The sequence below is a fragment of the Polistes dominula genome, unplaced genomic scaffold (genome assembly GCF_049000335.1).
Source record: "Polistes dominula isolate Pdom_NZ unplaced genomic scaffold, Pdom_raw_medaka contig_27, whole genome shotgun sequence".
NCBI lineage: Eukaryota > Metazoa > Arthropoda > Insecta > Hymenoptera > Vespidae > Polistes > Polistes dominula.
Genome location: NW_028300906.1, coordinates 3,324,023 through 3,345,000, shown reverse-complemented (window position 1 = coordinate 3,345,000; position 20,978 = coordinate 3,324,023). Strand labels below are relative to the sequence as shown.

The window sequence follows — 20,978 nt, the reverse complement described above, 5'->3', positions numbered from 1 at the left end:
TTTTGATATTTCACTATGGACATCTCAACAATTTCCAATTTTGATTTTCGATGGTACTCGTGTCAGGTTTATATGAAGCATCATTGGGATTAGTGTTCAATTTTAAATGAAAAATATCTAAAAATAATTAAAATAAATTAATAATAAATCTTCATAACTATTCTATAATAATAATATCATAGTTTCATTATGTGAATTTCAACAATTTCCTATTTCGATTTTCCATGATACTTTTGTTGGATTTATATGAATCTTCATTGAGGTTAGAATTAAATTCTAAATGAAAGATATCTAAAAAAAAATAATTTAACAAAATTAATAATAAATCTTCACGAATATCCTATAATAATAATATCATAGTTTCATTATGGGAATTTCAACAATTTCCAAATTCAATTTTCCAAGATATTTATGTTGGATTTATATGAATCTTCATTAAGTTTAGTTTGAAATTATAAATGAAAAATATCTAAAAAAAAATAATTTAACAAAATTAATAATAAATCTTTACGAATATCCTATAATAATAATATCATAGTTTCATTATGGGAATTTCAACAATTTCCAAATTCAATTTTCCATGATACTTATGTTAGATTTACATGAATCTTCATTGAGGTTAGAATTAAATTCTAAATGAAAGATATTTAAAAAAAAATAATTTAACAAAATTAATAATAAATCTTTACAAATATCCTATAATAATAATATCATAGTTTCATTATGGGAATTTCAACAATTTCCAATTTCAATTTTCCATGATACTTATGTTGGATTTACATGAATCTTCATTAAATTTAATTTGAAATTATAAATGAAAAATATCTAAAAAAAAAAAATAATATAACAAAATTAATAATAAATCTTTACGAATATCCTATAATAATAATATCATAGTTTCATTATGGGAATTTCAACAATTTCCAAATTCAATTTTCCATGATACTTATGTTGGATTTATATGAATCTTCATTAAGTTTAGTTTGAAATTATAAATGAAAAATATCTAAAAAAAAAATAATATAACAAAATTAATAATAAATCTTCACGAATATCCTATAATAATAATATCATAGTCTCATTATTGGAATTTCAACAATTTCCAAATTCAATTTTCAATGATACTTATGTTGGATTTACATGAATCTTCATTGAGGTTAGAATTAAATTCTAAATGAAAAATATCTAAAAAAATAATTTTCCAATATTAATAATAAATCTTCACGAATATCCTATAATAATAATATCATAGTTTCATTATTGGAATTTCAACAATTTCCAAATTCAATTTTCCAAGATACTTATGTTGGATTTACATGAATCTTCATTAAATTTAATTTGAAATTATAAATGAAAAATATCTAAAAAAAAAATAATATAACAAAATTAATAATAAATCTTCACGAATATCCTATAATAATAATATCATAGTTTCATTATTGGAATTTCAACAATTTCCAAATTCAATTTTCCAAGATACTTATGTTGGATTTACATGAATCTTCATTAAATTTAATTTGAAATTATAAATGAAAAATATCTAAAAAAAAAATAATTTAACAAAATTAATAATAAATCTTCACGAACATCCTACAATAATAATATCATAGTTTCATTATGGGAATTTCAACAATTTCCAAATTCAATTTTCCATGATACTTATGTTGGATTTATATGAATCTTCATTAAGGTTGGAATTAAATTATAAATGAGAAATATCTAAAAAAAAAAAAAAAAAAAATTAAAATAAATTGATAATAAATCTTTACGAATATCCTATAATGGTAATGTTCGTTAGGGAAAAAAAGAAAATAAAAAAAAAAAATAAAAAGAAATAAGAAAAAATACAAGAAACATAGTTGAAAGATTAAAATCGTGCGAGCGGAACTTAACTTCCTCTTTATCGGATAACGATCCTTTTGAATTCAGTCTTGAGGTCCTGATGAGATGTCTGGGACTGGCCAAACCTTTTCTCTCTCTTTCTTTCTCTCTCTCTCTCTCTCTCTCTCTCTCTCTCTTTCTCCTTTTGTTTTCCTTTTCTTTTTTTTTTTTGCATTCTCTTAACAGAAGACAGCAATCCGAACAGTAACAAAGTTGGCTGGCGCACGGGTTTTGCAACGCGTCCCGTGGCGAGCCGGCTGATTTACTTCCGACTTAGATACGGTCATAGTTTTGCGATTAATAAGGTAGATAGTGGAAAGTGAGGTAATTCAGCCCTGGCTGGCATGTGGAAGTAAGGACTTGTAAGGATGGTAGTTGTTAAAACCGTGAGATAGAAGAAGAAAGATAGATAAATCTAAGCACACTGTGCTGGTGGTGGTGGTATTCAACGTTCACCTTTATCTTTCTGTCTTTATTTAATTTTTCTTTTCTTTTTTCTTTTGTATAATTCAAAATATTAAATCGTAAAAGGCAACACTAACGTGAGAAAATAAAAATATTAATATATATATATACATATATATATGTGTGTGTGTGTGTGGTTATTTATTTAAAAAATATTTCAAATTTAGTTTTATTTCACGTATTTTATTTTATCTGGCATGCAACTTTGGAAGCTGCATTTCCCACGTGTATATATTATATATATATATGTATATAAAATGCAAATATAAATTACATTTGTTTATTCTTCTTCTTTTTGCTGTTTTTTTTACTTGCAAAAGTGTATTTTTGGTGTATTTTCAAATATATTGATACTACTATTTATAATTTCAAATTAATAATATATATAATATTGTTAAATATAATTATATATATAATTTAATATAATTTAAAATATATTATTATAATTATATTTAATTAATTATTATATATTATATATATAATATATAATTATATTAATATATTACTAATTTTACTAATATATTAATTATAATATATTAGTAATATTAAATATAATATAATAATATTAATATAATATAATAATATTAATGTATAATTATAATAATATTAATTATAATATATTAGTATATTATATATAATATAATAATATTAATTATATAATATATTAGTATATTATATATAATACAATAATATTAATAGAATATAATAATATTAATATATAATTATAATAATATTAATTATAATATATTAGTAATTAGTATATATAGTATATAATAATATATTGCAATTAATAATTACTTATTAATCGCAATATATTATTATTTAATTAGGATTAATTAGGATTTATATATTGCGATATAATTTATTAATATATATGTGTATAATATTATATACTACTATATATAATACTTATATACGTCATTATAAAGCGTAAGAAAAAAAAATAAAGAAAAAATATTATCATAAACACAACACAATATAGGAGTAGAATGACGAGGAAAAATTATGTCAATAAAATGTTCAATAACGCGCGTAAAGTGTAAAAAAGAAAAAGAAAAAAATCAATTCAACAAGTATACTTTCATCTATATGAAATCGATTTATATATATATGTAATAAAAATATAGATATATTTTTGAAACTATGGAATAACAATAATTCAACTTACAATAAGACCCAGAAAAAAGAATGAAAAAAACTTTAAAATACTGAAATGGTGAAATGGTGTTGCACCTTTAATTAATTCATTAGAAAAAAAGTAAATTTAATAAGACAATGAACGAAATCGTTAATAATGTAACTATTATAACGAGTACGTGTAAAACGTGATGTTAATTAATACAAACACACACACACACACACACACACATAAACATATTCAGACAGACAGACACATACACTAAATGTATTCCACGATATCAATGGGGAAACTGGGTCATTGAAAAGAAAGTTTACTATGGGTTGTTTCAATTTTTTTTAATTTTTTTTTTCTATGTGATTATATTTGAAATGTAAGTACTAAAAAAAGAAAAAAGAACAGAAAAACAAACCGTGGGTTTATATTACATTATATTAAAGTGATAATCACGTGAAGAGAAGAAAGTTACATTGAGAAAATGAATCCTAATTAAGACGAAACGATTCTCAAGCACGTGAATAAACTTAACACGAGTCGTCTTTATCTTTCATCTATCTATCTCTCTCTCTCTCTCTCTCTTTCTTTCTTTCTATCTTTCTTTCTCTCTCTCTCTCTTTTTCTCTCTTTCTCTCTTTTTATTCTTCTTCGTGCAATATAAATCTTCAGTTAACTTCTACGGATGCGTCTGACTTCTGCTGCGTGGGCGAGGAAGCCTCGAGTTATTGCCATTTTGCATACCTTCCGTATACCAACTTTAAACTTATATATATATAAGTATAATAATATATATAGTAATATATAATATAGTAATATATAATATAGTAAGTATAATAATATATATATATATAGCAATAATAATATATAATATGGTAGAGTAGGCAACATATAATACTATAATATATTATATTATACTATATATATACTAATTACTATATTATATTATACTGTATATACTAATTACTAAATGTATAATATACTATATATATACTAATTTTACTATATTTTATATTATACTATATATATACTAATTACTATATATTATATTATACTATATATATATACTAATTACTATATATTATATTATACTATATATATACTAATTACTATATATTATATTATACTATATATATACTAATTTTACTATTTATTATATTATACTATAAATATACTAATTACTATATTATAATATACTATATATACTAATTATTATATTATAATATACTATACATACTAATTATTATATTATAATATACTATATATATGCTAATTTTACTATATTTTATATTATACTATATATATACTAATTTTACTATATTTTATATTATACTATATATATACTAATTTTACTATATTTTATATTATACTATATATATATACAATTACTATATATTATATTATACTATAAATATACTAATTACTATATTATAATATACTATATATATTAATTATTATATTATAATATACTGTATATACTAATTATTATATTATAATATACTATATATACTAATTACTATAATATATTCTATATAATACTGTATATTATATATAATGTATATAGATGTATATATAATGTGCTAATTATCACGCGACACGTATCATCAATTTTAACCGCGACTGATTCCTCACATTTAGGAAATTATACGAAAATTATGCGTATGCTTGCACTGTTTCGTTCGATACGCATATAAATACATTTATACATATATATATATATATATATATAAGTATTCATGTAGTAAATATGTTCCTCGTTCATTGCAATGAAAATTATTCTTCATGTGCAACCAGTTGTAAATTTCTCTTTTCTCTTTCTCCCACGTTGCACCTATTTCGTGATATTACATTCAATGGTGGTGATGTTGGTGGAATAGAGAGAAAGGGGGTTGGTTGGTTATCGTCAATATGGAATTTAAAAAAAAAAATATTATAATAAAATGTTATATATATATCTATGTATTTATATATATGTATTGATTTTGTTCTTATTTTGATTTTTGTATTTTTTCAGGCACCACCCGGTTGGTTATGGTGTTTGCTGTACATGTTCCTTCATTTCCATCACGTCACATCGAAAGCCGGTATGTGTATATTTATTTATGTATATATACCACAATTTTCATCTACGAAAGAACTATGAATATTATTTTAGGAATATCTGATAATATTTATTCAAAAAAGAAAAAAAGGGGAAAAAGAAAAAGAACGAAAAATTCGTGTATCGATTTAGAGACCAAAATATTACATCGAGTTGTTCGAAAAAGTAGTTCGAATTACGTGGCTCTTTTTCTTTTTTTTTTTTTTTTTATACATTTCAACATTTCGTATTTTGTAATTCAGTCTTACTTAATTGATCTCGGTTAGTTCTTTTTTTTTGTTGTTGTTGATTTCAGCGTTAAATTTGTATTTCGTGTCATTTGTATTTCATCATTATGTTTTGCATATTCGATAATCTACTAACACCGTTTTATGGGTTTTGATTGATTTAATATTGACTAATATAAAAAAAAAATAAATATTTGTTTACGTAGAAATATTTAACGTAAAAATAAATGAAACAATTTAATACTTAAATATCATCGTTTATGTATATAAAAATACGGAAATTCGAGTGTTTCGTATATAGGTGATTATTTGAAACAGCAAAACGCATAAAACTCGTGTCTGTAAATGGTCAAACAGCCGATACCGTGGGAATCATTCTCTTTTCCGCTTTAAATTTCCTAACACGTGAAACTGTAACACTTTTACTTTACGCATTTGGATTTAACTATTATAATAAGAAATGACAAAATAATGCGATAAACTATTTGGAAAAATAATTGTAGAAGTTAATGTAAAAAAAAAATATATTAGAAATAGAAAAAAGGGAGTAAGATAAAAAATATTGGTGGGTTGCATATCAAATATTTATTTAAATTGTCATTAACTTTTTGTATATTAAAATATTGATATTTGTATGCATTACTATATTAATAATAATAATAATAATAATTATAATTATTATTATTATAAATATATATTACTATAATTAGTATACTATATTACAAATATATTAATTTTTATAATTAGTATATTATATTATAAATATATAATATAATAATATTAGTTATTGTTATTATTATAAATATATATTACTTTAATTAGTATACTATATTACAAATATATAAATTTTTATAATTAGTATATTATATTATAAATATATAATATAATAATATTAGTTATTGTTATTATTATAAATATATATTACTTTAATTAGTATACTATATTACAAATATATAAATTTTTATAATTAGTATATTATATTATAAATATATAATATAATAATATTAGTTATTGTTATTATTATAAATATATATTACTTTAATTAGTATACTATATTACAAATATATTAATTTTTATAATTAGTATATTATATTATAAATATATGTTACTATAATTAGTATACTATATTACAAATATATTAATTTTTATAATTAGTATATTATATTATAAATATATAATATAATAATATTAGTTATTGTTATTATTATAAATATATATTACTATAATTAGTATACTATATTACAAATATATTAATTTTTATAATTAGTATATTATATTATAAATATATAATATAATAGTATTAGTTATTGTTATTAATATAAATATATATTACTTTAATTAGTATACTATATTATAAATATATTACTTTAATTAGTATACTATATTATAAATATATTAATTTTTATAATTAGTATATTATATTATAAATATATATTACTATAATTAGTATACTATATTATAAATATAATAATAATTATTATATTAGTATATTATAATATAAATATAATAATTACTACATTAGTATATTATATTATAAATATATAATATAATAATAACTATTATTAATTAGTATTACCTTTTTTATATTAAAACACATGAACATTTATATGCATTGCTATAATTATTTTTAGTATTATTATTCTTATTTAGTTTAAAATCAATGCAACGTATTAATTATTACTTCATTATGAAATAACAAAAAATATTATTTATTATTTAATTCCCCTTGCTCTCTTATAGCATTGTTTCTGTTTTATTTTGTTTTGTTTTGATTCAAATTTTTTCTAAATACCCCTTTTTTTTTTAAATAATCATTCAATGAAATGTTATAATACTTTACAAGTTTAAAATTGACCTAGTACATTTTGAAAGTAAACGTAAGCAAAATGAAGACCAAGTGTAAAAGTAGGTAAACTGCATAGACAACACACATTGTATGTGTGGTGAAGGCAAATGTCATCGGAGTTGCATCTTCTATCTTTTCCATTGGCTTATGTTTAGCTTTCATTCGTCGGCCATTAAAATTGTTTTACGTTAACCTTTTGGTGAAAGATCGTAAGTAGGAGGCACGTGCTTCTTCTTCTTCTAATTTTTTTTTTTTTTTTTTTAAATCAATATAGTCAGTTGCTTTTGTTGTTGTTTTAACTATGTGAGATTTCACAAATGACCCGTTTCAAGAAAAGTGTACAATAGTACAACAAACGTGTGCATCACATAATGCACTTTATTGAATAATTTGTTTATGCTTTTACCATTGCGCAAGATTTTTCAAAATTATTATTTAAAAAAAGTTTTATCATTTCTCTTTTGATTTTTATCTTTTTTGTTTTTTTTTTGTTTTTTTTTTTTTTTTTTAATTTTTACTGGAAACATTTGTTTTCATTTCAGAACCTGTACATGTGTGTATAGGTGGGTAAGTTGGAAAGCATTACCATTTTATTTACCGACAAGTTTACGGATGAAGAATGAACTGCTGGTAATATACTAGGATTTTGTACCTAGTTTGAAATTTTTCTTCCTAAAATTTAAATAACAAATTTATTTATTACATATACCGTAAAAACAAAATTGAGATTATAATATTACTGTTGTTTCGTTTTGTTCACCTTTCGGTTCGTTCAATTCAATGCAATACGCGGATAGTGTACGTTTTTATCTGTGTTTATCATTTTTTTTTTTTTTTATTATTTTTTGTTTATACATAATAAGAGAGTAGAGAAAACAAAATAGAAAATAATACAAAATTAAATAATTACTAACAAGGGGGAGTGAAAGGTCTTGTCCACACGGATATTGTTCAAATTTTGTAGGAAAATATTTTTGAATATTGTATGAATATTATTTTTGAATATTGTACAAATAATTATTTTTCAATATTGTATAAATAATTATTTTTCAATGTTGTATAAATAATTATTTTTCAATATTGTACAAATATTTATTCTTGAATATTGTATAAATATTTATTTTTCAATATTGTATAAATATTTATTTTTCAATATTGTATAAATATTTATTTTTCAATATTATATGAATATTATTTTTGAATATTCATATAATATTATTTTTGAATATTGTATGATTATTATTTTTGAATATTATATGATTATTATTTTTGAATATTCATATAATATTATTTTTAAATATTATATGAATATTATTTTTGAATATTATATGATTATTATTTTTGAATATTCATATAATATTATTTTTAAATATTATATGAATATTATTTTTGAATATTATATGAATATTATTTTTGAATATTCATATAATATTATTTTTGAATATTGTATGATTATTATTTTTGAATATTATAGGTATATTATTTTTGAATATTATATGAATATTATTTTTGAATATTCATATAATATTATTTTTGAATATTCATATAATATTATTTTTGAATATTGTATGAATATTATTTTTAAATATTCATATAATATTATGTTTGAATATTATAGGTATATTATTTTTGAATTTGAAAATTAAGAATTGAGAAATGAATTTGAGTATTAAACGGCATATTTATTTAGCACCAATAATTGCAAAGATCTAAAAAATTGAGTAGTGGCCCCTATAACCATATATATTCGTAAACAAGGAAACAAAATCTATTATCCTATAAAATCAAAACAAAATTCGTGAGGGCAAGTCCTTTTGCACCCCACCCCCACCCCCTTGTAAAATACATTTATTCTAATATTAAATCTGATTACACATATATTTATACATACATTTTGGTGGTGTTTATATGTTACAAATTAAATAGAAATGTTATACTATTCGAATGAAAATTATTCAAGGAAAACTAGGGAGATAGAGAATGTTTGTTTCTATAGTTGCAAGTTTAGTTAGTGTTATCAAAGGATCTAAACGATATATGCCTAGTTGGTAAATCCGAAAAGCTTTAAAGCGGATATTGGGGAGTAATATTTTGCAGTGTATTTACGTATAGGTGTGCTCGGATTTCAGATAAACGTGGTTAATGATAATAGTTGTATCAACGTTTGGTACGTAGGGAATGCTCGTTAAGTATGTACAGTTATTCTCAAAAATATTTCAACGTTACCACATATATGTAATTTTATTGCTTTACATTTTCATTTATTTGTAATACTGTATTATCCCTGTAGTGATTAATATATTATTTAATAAATTTAATAAATATATTATAATTTAATATTAATTCTTCTTAATAATATTTTATTTTTATATATTTATTTTATTTTATTTTATATTATTATTATAAAAATTTAAATTCTTTAAATAATAAATACTAAATATTAATATTATATATTTAATATATAATATTATATATTTTTAGTATATTATATCTTTATTATATTATATATATTAAAGATATAATATTATTATCTTCAATATAGTAATTTAATTCATATTATTAATTATAATTTATATTATAAATTATAATTTATATTATAATTTATTTAGAAATATAATATTATATCTTTAGTATATAGTAATTTCATTTTTGTATTTGTGATAAGAAAAAAAAAATTCAATAGCAAAAATTAAAAAGATAATATAACAAAAAACATAAAAATACATTGAACACTAAAATTCATATAGCAGGTAGTTCTTTGAAATTGTATAATTTATTTAGCCTATTTATCTGTTTAAACATTCCCTTTTTTTTTTTTTTTTTGAAAAAAGAGGAAATGGTTGAGTAAACCTTTCAACATAAAAAAAAAAAAAAAAAAAAGAAATATATGCTTTCATTTGCAAGAAGCACGCAGAAGTGCAAAGGGGCGAGTGACATTACAAGTGTTTCGCAACATCTGTTGCTTTGAAAGTGGCGCCTTTAGGTTTTACCATTCAAGTCTATATAACACGCAACCTGGCACTTTTCCGTAATCTTTAACTCTTAAACGAACGTTAAGTTCTAGTCTTTCCGCCAAGTCACCTTCCTTTCCGGTTAAGGGCTTCTCTTCCATCTGTTCACGAGCCATCTTGTTTGCGGCACCTCTTTTCTAAGCGGATTTGTGTCCACTTACAAAAATAACCACTTACTTACTTATTTACTTTCTTTCTTTCTTTCTTTCTTTAATTTATTTATTTATTTCTTTTTAAAGCAACTCGTGCGTTTAACTGTTTTTCAAATTCAAAGCCAAAGGATCAACTATTGTTTCCTTTTTTTTTTTTTTTTAAATATCAAAGTAATAAATAATTACAAATGACATTATGAATAGATGTTTGTTGTTGAAAAAAAAGAAGAGGAAGAAGAAGAAGAAGAAGGAATTGTGAATCAATTTTTTTTTTTTATTTCATTTGATTCAGATTTCTTTTTTTATTTGCTAAATATACGGATAGATTTTTGTTGTTAAAAATAGAAGAAGAAAATATTTCTTTTTTTTTTTTTTTTTACACTTGATTAATATTTTTCATTATTTATTCTACTTTGTTTATACAATTGATAATTAAATTTCAATTTATTGCAAGCACATAATAATTTTTATAAAAATAAATATAATTCGTGTGTAAAATTATAAAATAAACATACATTAATTTGATTATATTTTTATTGTATTGAAAATATATATTAAATCGTTCGATTAAAAATAAATTCATTTAATTATTAACGATCAAAAGATTCGTGTTGATTTTTATTAATCCTCCGATATTAATTCGTTACTTTATTTGTTTTAAGGTTTATGCGAAGTTGAATCTGGTCAATCAAATATTATTTTGGATATTGAGGAAAGCAGAGGAAATGGTGAGTATCTATCTATATATATATATATATATATAAATATATATTATACATATTAGATTTAGATAGAATTATATATATTATATATATATATAAAGTATATACATTTTGTTTATTTAAAAAATATATTAATTTATTTAAAACGTTCGTAGTCATTCGCAACTAATTGTAAAAAATTAGAATTGTTTTGTTCCATTATTTATTACCAAATGAATTTCTTCTTTTAAATATTTATTTAACGCGTGTCAATATTGTTGATTTATATAATTTAAAAAATAAATAAATTAGATCAATAATTCGTAAATAATATATATAAATAATTACAATTGTCATGTTACATTACGTTATTTCGAATTTATAATAAAATTAGAATTGTCTTGTTCCATTATTTATTACCAAATGAATTTCTTCTTTTAAATATTTATTTAACGCGTTACAATATTGTTAATTTATATAATTTAAAAAATAAATAAATTAGATCAATAATTTGTAAATAATATATATATAAATAATTATAATTGTCATGTTACATTACGTTATTTCGAATTTATAATAAAATTAGAATTGTCTTGTTCCATTATTTATTACCAAATGAATTTCTTCTTTTAAATATTTATTTAACGCATTACGATATTGTTGATTTATAAAATTTAAAAAATAAATAAATTAGATCAATAATTTGTAAATAATATATATATAAATAATTATAATTGTCATGTTACATTACATTATTTCGAATTTATAATAAAATTAGAATTGTCTTGTTCCATTATTTATTACCAAATGAATTTCTTCTTTTAAATATTTATTTATCGCGTTACAATATTGTTAATTTATATAATTTAAAAAATAAATAAATTAGATCAATAATTTGTAAATAATATATATATAAATAATTATAATTGTCATGTTACATTACGTTATTTCGAATTTATAATAAAATGAGAATTTCTTTTTAAATATTTAATTCAACGTTTATGATTGTTGATTTATAATTTAAAAAATAAATAAATAAATTAGATGAATAATTTTTGTTTAAAATTGTTCAACAGTTCTTATAATAATAATAATAATAATAATAATTAGTATGATTGATTACTTTGTTGAACGTTTACAACATTAAGTATATTTGATTCTATTAGAATTAAGATTAGGTGAGAAAATAAATGATTTAAGAATCGTCAAAAATTTTCTCTCTCTCTCTCTCTCTCTCTTTTTCTCTATCTTTTCCTCTCTCTTTCTCTCTCTCTTTCTCTCTCTTTCTTTTCCTTTGATTTTATTTTCTATAGTGAATGCGTGGCACTAGGAAACACGTCACTAATGAGTTATTGCTCGAGATTGCACCTAGTTCGCACGGATAACATTAATTATCCGACATAGAATGAATCTTAGGAAAGAGAAAGAGAGAAAGAGAAAGAGAGAAGGGTAGGGAAGGGAAGAGAAGGGCAAGGGGAAGCCCTGTTCTCATCAGGAAGTTATTTCCTGGGTTGTTGCCGCGTTAAACACGTAATACCCTTTTGCTGATGCTACTACTCAATCTTTCTAAAATGAACGAGTACTCTATGTTGTACTTCATTATTATTTATAAATGAAAAATTGTTAAATATAATAAATTATTGATGAAAAATAATTCTCTTTCTTAAAGTTTTACTAATATATTTTTATTTTTATTTTATTTTACTTTTTTTTTTAATTGGTATATTTAATTAATATATGGAACATATAGTTGTATATTTGTTTTGCTTTTTATTTTATTTTATTTTTTTTCGAAAAAGTTCATAAATTTTATTATACAGTGGTATAGATTTTATATTATTTTATAATATATAAATTTTATAATTAATTATATTATTTTTTATTTTATAATTTAATTTAATATATTATATTATTAATTTAATTATATTATAAATTTTATAATATATATATATATATAATTTGAAATTTTATAATTTAATTTTATAATATATAAATTTCAAAATATATAGATATATATATATATAATTTGAATTTTATAATTTAATTTTATAATATATAAATTTCAAAATATATAAATATATATATATATATATATATATATATATAATTTGAATTTTATAATTTAATTTTATAATATATAAATTTCAAAATATTTAAAAATATATAATTTAAAATTTTATAATTTTATTTAATAAATTATAAATTTTTAAATATATAAATATATATATATATATATAATTTAAAATCTTATAATTTAATTTAATAAATTTTCAATTTTATAATTTTTTATATAGTTTAAAATTTTATTATTTAATTTAATAAATAATAAATTTTTTAATTTATTAATATTATAATTTTATAATTAATTAAATAACTTTAATATTAATTATATAATTTATTATGTAGTGTAAGAAATTATTCTATAACATATTTTATTACATATATATATATATATATATATATATATATATATATATATATATATATTTATTATATATTGTATTATTATTTTTATATAATGTAATATCCATTACATTATTTATATTATTATTAATATATTATAAATTTTAATACTGTATTATTTATTACAATATTATTTAAAAAACAAATGTGTAATATTTGTTAGATATCGTTTTATAGAAGTTGTATGATATTATTCGAGTTTCTATTTTGTTATTAAACAAATTTGTTGCAATTTTTTATTTTTTATTTTAAGCCATAGATCAAAAGACAACCCCAGAAGAATTGCCAGTCTCTGGTGACCCTTACAACGAGACAACCTTGGAACTAATATTTCCTGGCAGGCAACCACTTTTTAAATTAGTTGGGAAAAAACTTCAACTTTTGGAACCACTCGACAGAGATGACGAGAATCTATCACATGTTGTTTTTCAGGTGAGAATAATATTTAAAAAAAATAAAAATAATCAAACAAGATCTGTCAAAGGTAACCTATAAGGTTTGAAAAGGTCTTGCAGTTTAATCATTATGCAACAGCTTGTCCACTTGTCTCGTTTGTAAGAGGTTTGAGAAAGTTTACGACTTATTTTACATGTCGTCGTAATAATCATTTTTTTTAATTTTTTTTTTTTCTTATAAATATTAAATATCATAAGGAAGTATAAATGTTTCAAATGAATTTCTATGAACAATAATTCAATTAATCAAAATTATATTTCTATCATTTTTATATTTAATTAATCATACATACGTTTAATTTCATACGTTTTATATTTGTCTTGTATATTTTAATTAATTCATTTATTAATTAATTAACATTGATTAATTATCAAAAAAAAAAAAAGGAATAAGAAAGTTTGTTAGAAAAAATTTGCAAAAAAAAAAAAAAAAACAATTAATGATTTGTTAAATATCGTGTCAACGTTATACTACGATAGGAATAGTAGTTACACCTGTTAGTTGAATTACATTTAGAAAATTACATTTAAATGTCGGAAAGTACTGTCAATCGACTTTAAACATTAAAAGGTGTATATCTCTGAGTAGTGAAAGTTTAATACCACCTGCCATTTCCTAATGTGTTATCTACGAACCATGAAATATAAACTTCAACTGCTTTCCAACTACGAAATAATAGAACAAAGTTAGGATAATCACTTTGACACAAATTGTTCAAATCACATTATATTTATATATATATATATATATATATATATATAGAATTAAAAAAAAAAAAAATACACAAATTATGTTATAGATTTTTAATGAAAAATAGAACATTTAAACATTTTTATTAATGATGATATTAGTGTGCACGTGTTAATAAGAATTAAAATTAAAAATGAAATTAAGATGAAATCAATTGGCACACACCTGTGTGTTGTGGTTGGTGGTTCTTTTTTTCTTGTTTCTCTTTTTCTTTTTTTAAACTTCGTAACAAGATTGAAAAGCAGGTAGGTTAATCCGTGAAAGGAAATCGATAACATTTATGGCTTTTGGTTTGCTTCATCCATTGCGTTGTTAAATCCAAACGATCGTATAAACGACGACGATGACGACGACGACGACGACGACGACGAGGACGACGAGGACGACGAACAGTACGATGGCTTTGCCACGTTGATCCTTCAATGATTGAAAATAAATTTATACCAGTATAGTTGTATATAGTAGTTGAGTTTATACGTTTTAACGATCAACCAACGTACGTTAACCTCGTTACTTTTGTTTTCTTGTTATTTCATTTTTTGTTTGTTTGTTTGTTTTTTAGTTGAGTTGTACCGTCAAACAGACCAATAAAAAACGTACGATACCAGTTATCGTAAGGGTTTCTGATATCAATGATAACGCACCTAAATTCATCAACACGCCCTATGAAACAACAGTACCCGAGGTAAGTTCACATTTTAATTGATTATTTAATTATTTCATATTTTTTTTTTTATTAATGTGGGTTAGAACAATAGTCATTTATTAAAAAAAAAATAAATAAATAATTGATGAATCTATCGGAGTATTTTTTAATTTAAAAAAAGAATTTGAAAATAGTTGTTGTAAAATTAGAAAATTCTTACTCGAATTTTCTATGTCAAATTTATTTAACAAGTTTTTAATTAGATATTTAAACAGTTTTAATTTATATAAATTTGTTATTTATATAAATTTAATAAATAAATATATAGAATAAATTTATTATATTTAAATTTAATTTATATAAATTTAATAAATAACAAATTTATAAAAATCTAATAAATAAATATATTAATATAAATTTGTTAAATTCTAATCAAATTTAATTTATATAAAAAACAAATTTATACAAATTTAATAAATAAATATAAAATAAATTTATTAAATTTTAACTAATTTTAATTTATATAAAAAACAAATTTATACAAGTTTAATAAATAAATATAAAATAAATTTATTAAATTTTAACTAATTTTAATTTATATAAATTTAATAAATAAATATATTAATATAAATTAATTAAATTACCAAAAATAAACATTCGATGATCAATCACAGTAATATTACACTTTCCGAAATGATTTACAAATAACAAAAAAAAAAAAAAAAAAAAATAAGAAAACCACTTTAGTGGCGCTTGGTAGCTTAAAAAAGGTTAATTAAAAGTCCATGGTAATAAAAAAAAAAAAAACTATACGATGATTAAACTTGTTAAGATCTGTTCTAACCGATGAAAGGAACATACATATACATACATATATAATACTACATCATAGAAATATAAGTTCAAGGTCTAAAAGGATTTTATTCGAACGATGAAGCAAAGAAAAAAAGAGGAATAATTCATCAGTGGTGTGTGAGTTTAATTACATGACTCGATTAGCAGGATCGTTGGAAATGATAATGGCCTGCAAATCGTTGAAGGGAAAAAGTTAGGGTTGCAGGGGGAGGGTGGTGGGTCACGGTTCGATTATTTCACGTTAGAGTCGTCAACTATGATAGACGCATAGCTAGTTTAACAGTTAGGTCAACTGACTGGCAATCTATTCGTGTCAGGTTGACGTTCTCTCTTAGATTTAAACAGGTGAATTCAACCGATTAATTTTGACAGAACAAACTCGCTTAACATTTTCATTAATTTTCTTTTTATTATTGCGACTGGGGTGGAGCTAGGAAGGGTGGGATGAGTTTCAGGATATCAGAAATAAATGAGAATTTATATTTAATCGATCATTTTATTTTTTGTTTTATTGCAAACAGCAGGACACTATTAGAAGGATGAATAATTTCGTGAAAATATTCTAATAGTGCGGTTTAGTAATAGTAGTAGTAGTAGTACCGCAAGATGCTTATCTTGCGATGAGAAAAATGTAAATGTTACCGTAGAGAATGCAACGTCGCGGAACTGATAGTAAAACTCGATTTCTTGGTTCGGGACCGTTAGCGTTAGCCAATTCGATGCTCGAATGCTCAAATAACGGTATTTGTTATTCACTCGAAACTTTGTAAATTATTATTATCTTTTAGTTTAACATCTATCAAAATTCCAAACTTATTTACATATATTTATAAGTATATATTGTATATGTATATGTATATGTACTTTTATTATTATTCATATTTATTATTACAACATTGTATTTCTATTTATATTATTTATATTATTATTTGTATATAAATTTTTTTCTTCCACTTTAGAATATTAAAAGTTGCATTAAGAAAAATTTGTATTAATTTATAAATCGTCAATTATTCTTTTTTATTTATTTTTATTTTTTTTTTTTTTAGAAATTTACAGACCATTTTGAGTTTTTGCACGAATAATTAAATATTCGTATTTTATATATATATATATATAATAAAATATATTAAATAAATAATAATAAATTTAGTTGAAATATAAAACAACTGTAATTTGTCAAACAAATCATAATAAAAAATAAACCTTTTACAGTTAACACCGGTTGGATCGACGATATTCAAAAATGTCGTAGCAATCGATGCAGATGCCGGAGTTAATGGGATTGTTGAATACTCAATTGCACCAAGTGATGGTACAGGAATTGGTAACAATGATGGTGTCGGTCGTAACAGGATTACAACTGCCGACGGTTATGGATATTTTAGTATCAATTTACCTCATCAGGGTCAAGTCACTGTTAATCGTACTCTTGATTTTGAAAAAACTCAACGTTATTTGGTCACCATATTGGCATCGGTAAATATTTATTTTATATACATATATATATATTACATAAACGTATACATAAACGTATACATAACCGTAAAATAAATATTTGTGTATAAAAATTTCAAAGATTTGCATTAGCAGAAATAAAAATATGAATTAATTCGCATTTACAGTCAGATAGGTTAAGAATCTTCTTATGATTCATTGTATATAACACTGTATATATGAAATACAGATTTATATATATAAATGGAAAATATTTTATACACGAATGAATATTATTACTGTATAAAAATTTCAAAAATTTGCATTAGAAGAAATAAAAATATGAATTAATTTGCATTTACAGTCAGATAGGTTAAAAATCTTCTTATGATTCATTGTATATAACACTGTATATATGAAATACAGATTTATATATATATATATATAGAAAATATTTTATACACTAATGAATAGTAGTGTTTAATTAATTTGCATTTATACAGTCAGATAGGTTAGGAATTTTCTTATGATTTACTGTATATAACACTGAATATAGATTTCTCTCTCTCTCTCTCTCTCTATATATATATATATATGGAAGATGAAAAGGAAGAGTTAAGAGGTTTGATACGGTAGAACGGTGTGGCAAGGGGGTTTTATTCGACGACGATAATCGGAAATAACGCTTACTAAGCGGCAAAGCCTTTTCTACCTATAGTTAACGTTTAAACTGAAAACCAGACACACATGGCTTCTCTTCCTATCGTGCAAAGTACGTATAACGGTAGCCGTTGTTTATCTGAAACCGTGTATAATTTTCGATACGAATAGAGTCTCCAATTCTACGAAGCTTTTATCATCACCCTTTTCAATTTTGTTCTCAACCAATCGTTCCTTTTAAATCATCAATCTTAATTATCATCATATATCATTTGCAATAATAAATAATATTCAATTGAACAACATTTGAACATTTTTAAATAAATTTCATTGTAAACCATGAATACAGTTATTCTTATAAAATTGTCAATTTTCCCGTTGGAATTCGCAAGATTCAAAGTTTCTGTAAATTTGATCATTCAGTTTAGTATTTATTAATTCTTTTTTAAAACAAGATGAAGAAGAAGAAGAAGAAGAAAAAAAACAGGTTAGCTAGGTAATAGCATAAAGAATCGATTGGAAAGCGCAAAATCACGTATGTTTGATGCAGGTGAAGGCTCGAGGCTATCGTTGGGTATGTTTTATTAACGATATCGGGGATACGATACGACTGGCTACTGTTTCATAATCAAAAACCTTGAAAAGACAATGTTTCTTTTCTTGGTGGTCTATTCAATCGTTGTATGAAAATCTCAAATTATTTTCTTTAATTCTATGTTCAAGTTGTCCATTGTTCAAAGAATTGTGTTGTAAATACAATGACGATGAAAAGTAAAAGGGGTCTGAGAAAGTTGAACAAGTGGGGTGAGGGGGATCAAAAAGAGAAGGATGAAGAGGTGGCGATGAAAAAGGAAAAGGAAAAAAAGGGGAGGAAAAAGAAGAAGAAGAAGAATAAGAAGAATAATGGTCGTTGTTGGTTGGTCAAACGTGTGGGCAGTGCAAAACCGGGGACAGGACAAAGTCCGATGAGTCACCTCAACGAGTCTCCGATTTCGCACCATATTCGCCATTAACATATCCTTCCTACCACTCCTGGTGGTTCTCCCTTTGCATGTTTAAACCCCATGGTTTAACTTCCACCGTTTAACCTGTTCGAAAGCTATTAAGTTGATACAAAATTAAACACACATTTTCTTTACAACGTTTACGGTAGAATAGTAGTTATAAGTTATGTTTCGCGTTTTTCTTTTTATAACAAATGAATTTTTATTCAAATATTTACAACAAATTTGTAAATTATTTATATATTATATTATATTTACAACAAATTTGTAATATAAATTTAGTAATTATATTAAAAATTAAATATAAGTTTCTCTTGTTATATAAATTTCAAGTTATTATTTAAGTTATTTGACAAATTTTGTTGGATTGTTTGCAATTGTAACAAAAAAAAAAAAAAAAAAAATTATTAACTTTATCAAAATAATTATCATACATTTTCTAATTATAATATTTCGATAATCATAGTTAGATTCAAATTGTTGTCAAATATTTCAGACTCAATAATAATTGCAATTGTAAAAAATTATTTTGTAGAGTACGATACAATTAAAGAACATAAAAAAAAAAAGATTCACTTTATTATGCTATGTTTTATAATAGAATACTTCGAATGATAGTTGTGTTGTATATCATTGAGTGAAACTTATTCGCAAAAGCAAAGCCGGATTTTCTTCATCGTCACGGTTTCAATTGCGTGTGCCGTCTCGAAAGGATGATTACCGATCGTTTTCTTCCGCGTTCGACCAACTTCTACTTCGATATTATTATTTGAAAGATAACTGATCACAACTCGGATATAAATTTAGAATACTACGTTAAACATTATAGAAATTATTTAGCCAATGAAGTTAAAATAATATATAAAAAAAAAAAAATAAAAAATAATGAAAATATAATTTCATAAGCAATAACAACAACAACAACAACAACTTTGTTAATTCTTTCCTCATTTTTATTTTCTTTTATTTGTTCAACACACTTGCAAAAGAATTTACGTTTGTGTATGTAGATGAGAGAAGGAGGAAGGGTAGGGGTTTAGAAAGAAGAAGAAGAAGAAGAAGAAGAAAAATAAAAGGAGGTGTAAGTTTACATGAGACGCTATTCGATGCCAACGATCTTATCAGTTTAATCGTAGAAAAAGGAGACACGTGTGCGTGCGCAAGGTGTGTGCTTCTATCGAAGACACGCGT

General features: G+C 22.1%; 1 protein-coding gene across 2 annotated transcripts in view; it reads left to right on the top strand.

Annotated features, from left to right (window-relative positions):
• The window catches only part of Cad99C (cadherin 99C), a 115,357-nt gene that overhangs the window by 68,460 nt on the left and 25,919 nt on the right, over positions 1 to 20,978 (top strand). For both annotated transcript variants that reach the window (XM_089179650.1, XM_089179649.1), the window contains 5 exons: positions 5,493 to 5,562; positions 11,478 to 11,543; positions 14,233 to 14,411; positions 15,748 to 15,870; positions 17,902 to 18,165. In XM_089179650.1, coding sequence (XP_089035776.1) covers positions 5,493 to 5,562; positions 11,478 to 11,543; positions 14,233 to 14,411; positions 15,748 to 15,870; positions 17,902 to 18,165 — 702 coding nt within the window. The remainder of the gene's footprint in view (positions 1 to 5,492; positions 5,563 to 11,477; positions 11,544 to 14,232; positions 14,412 to 15,747; positions 15,871 to 17,901; positions 18,166 to 20,978) is intronic.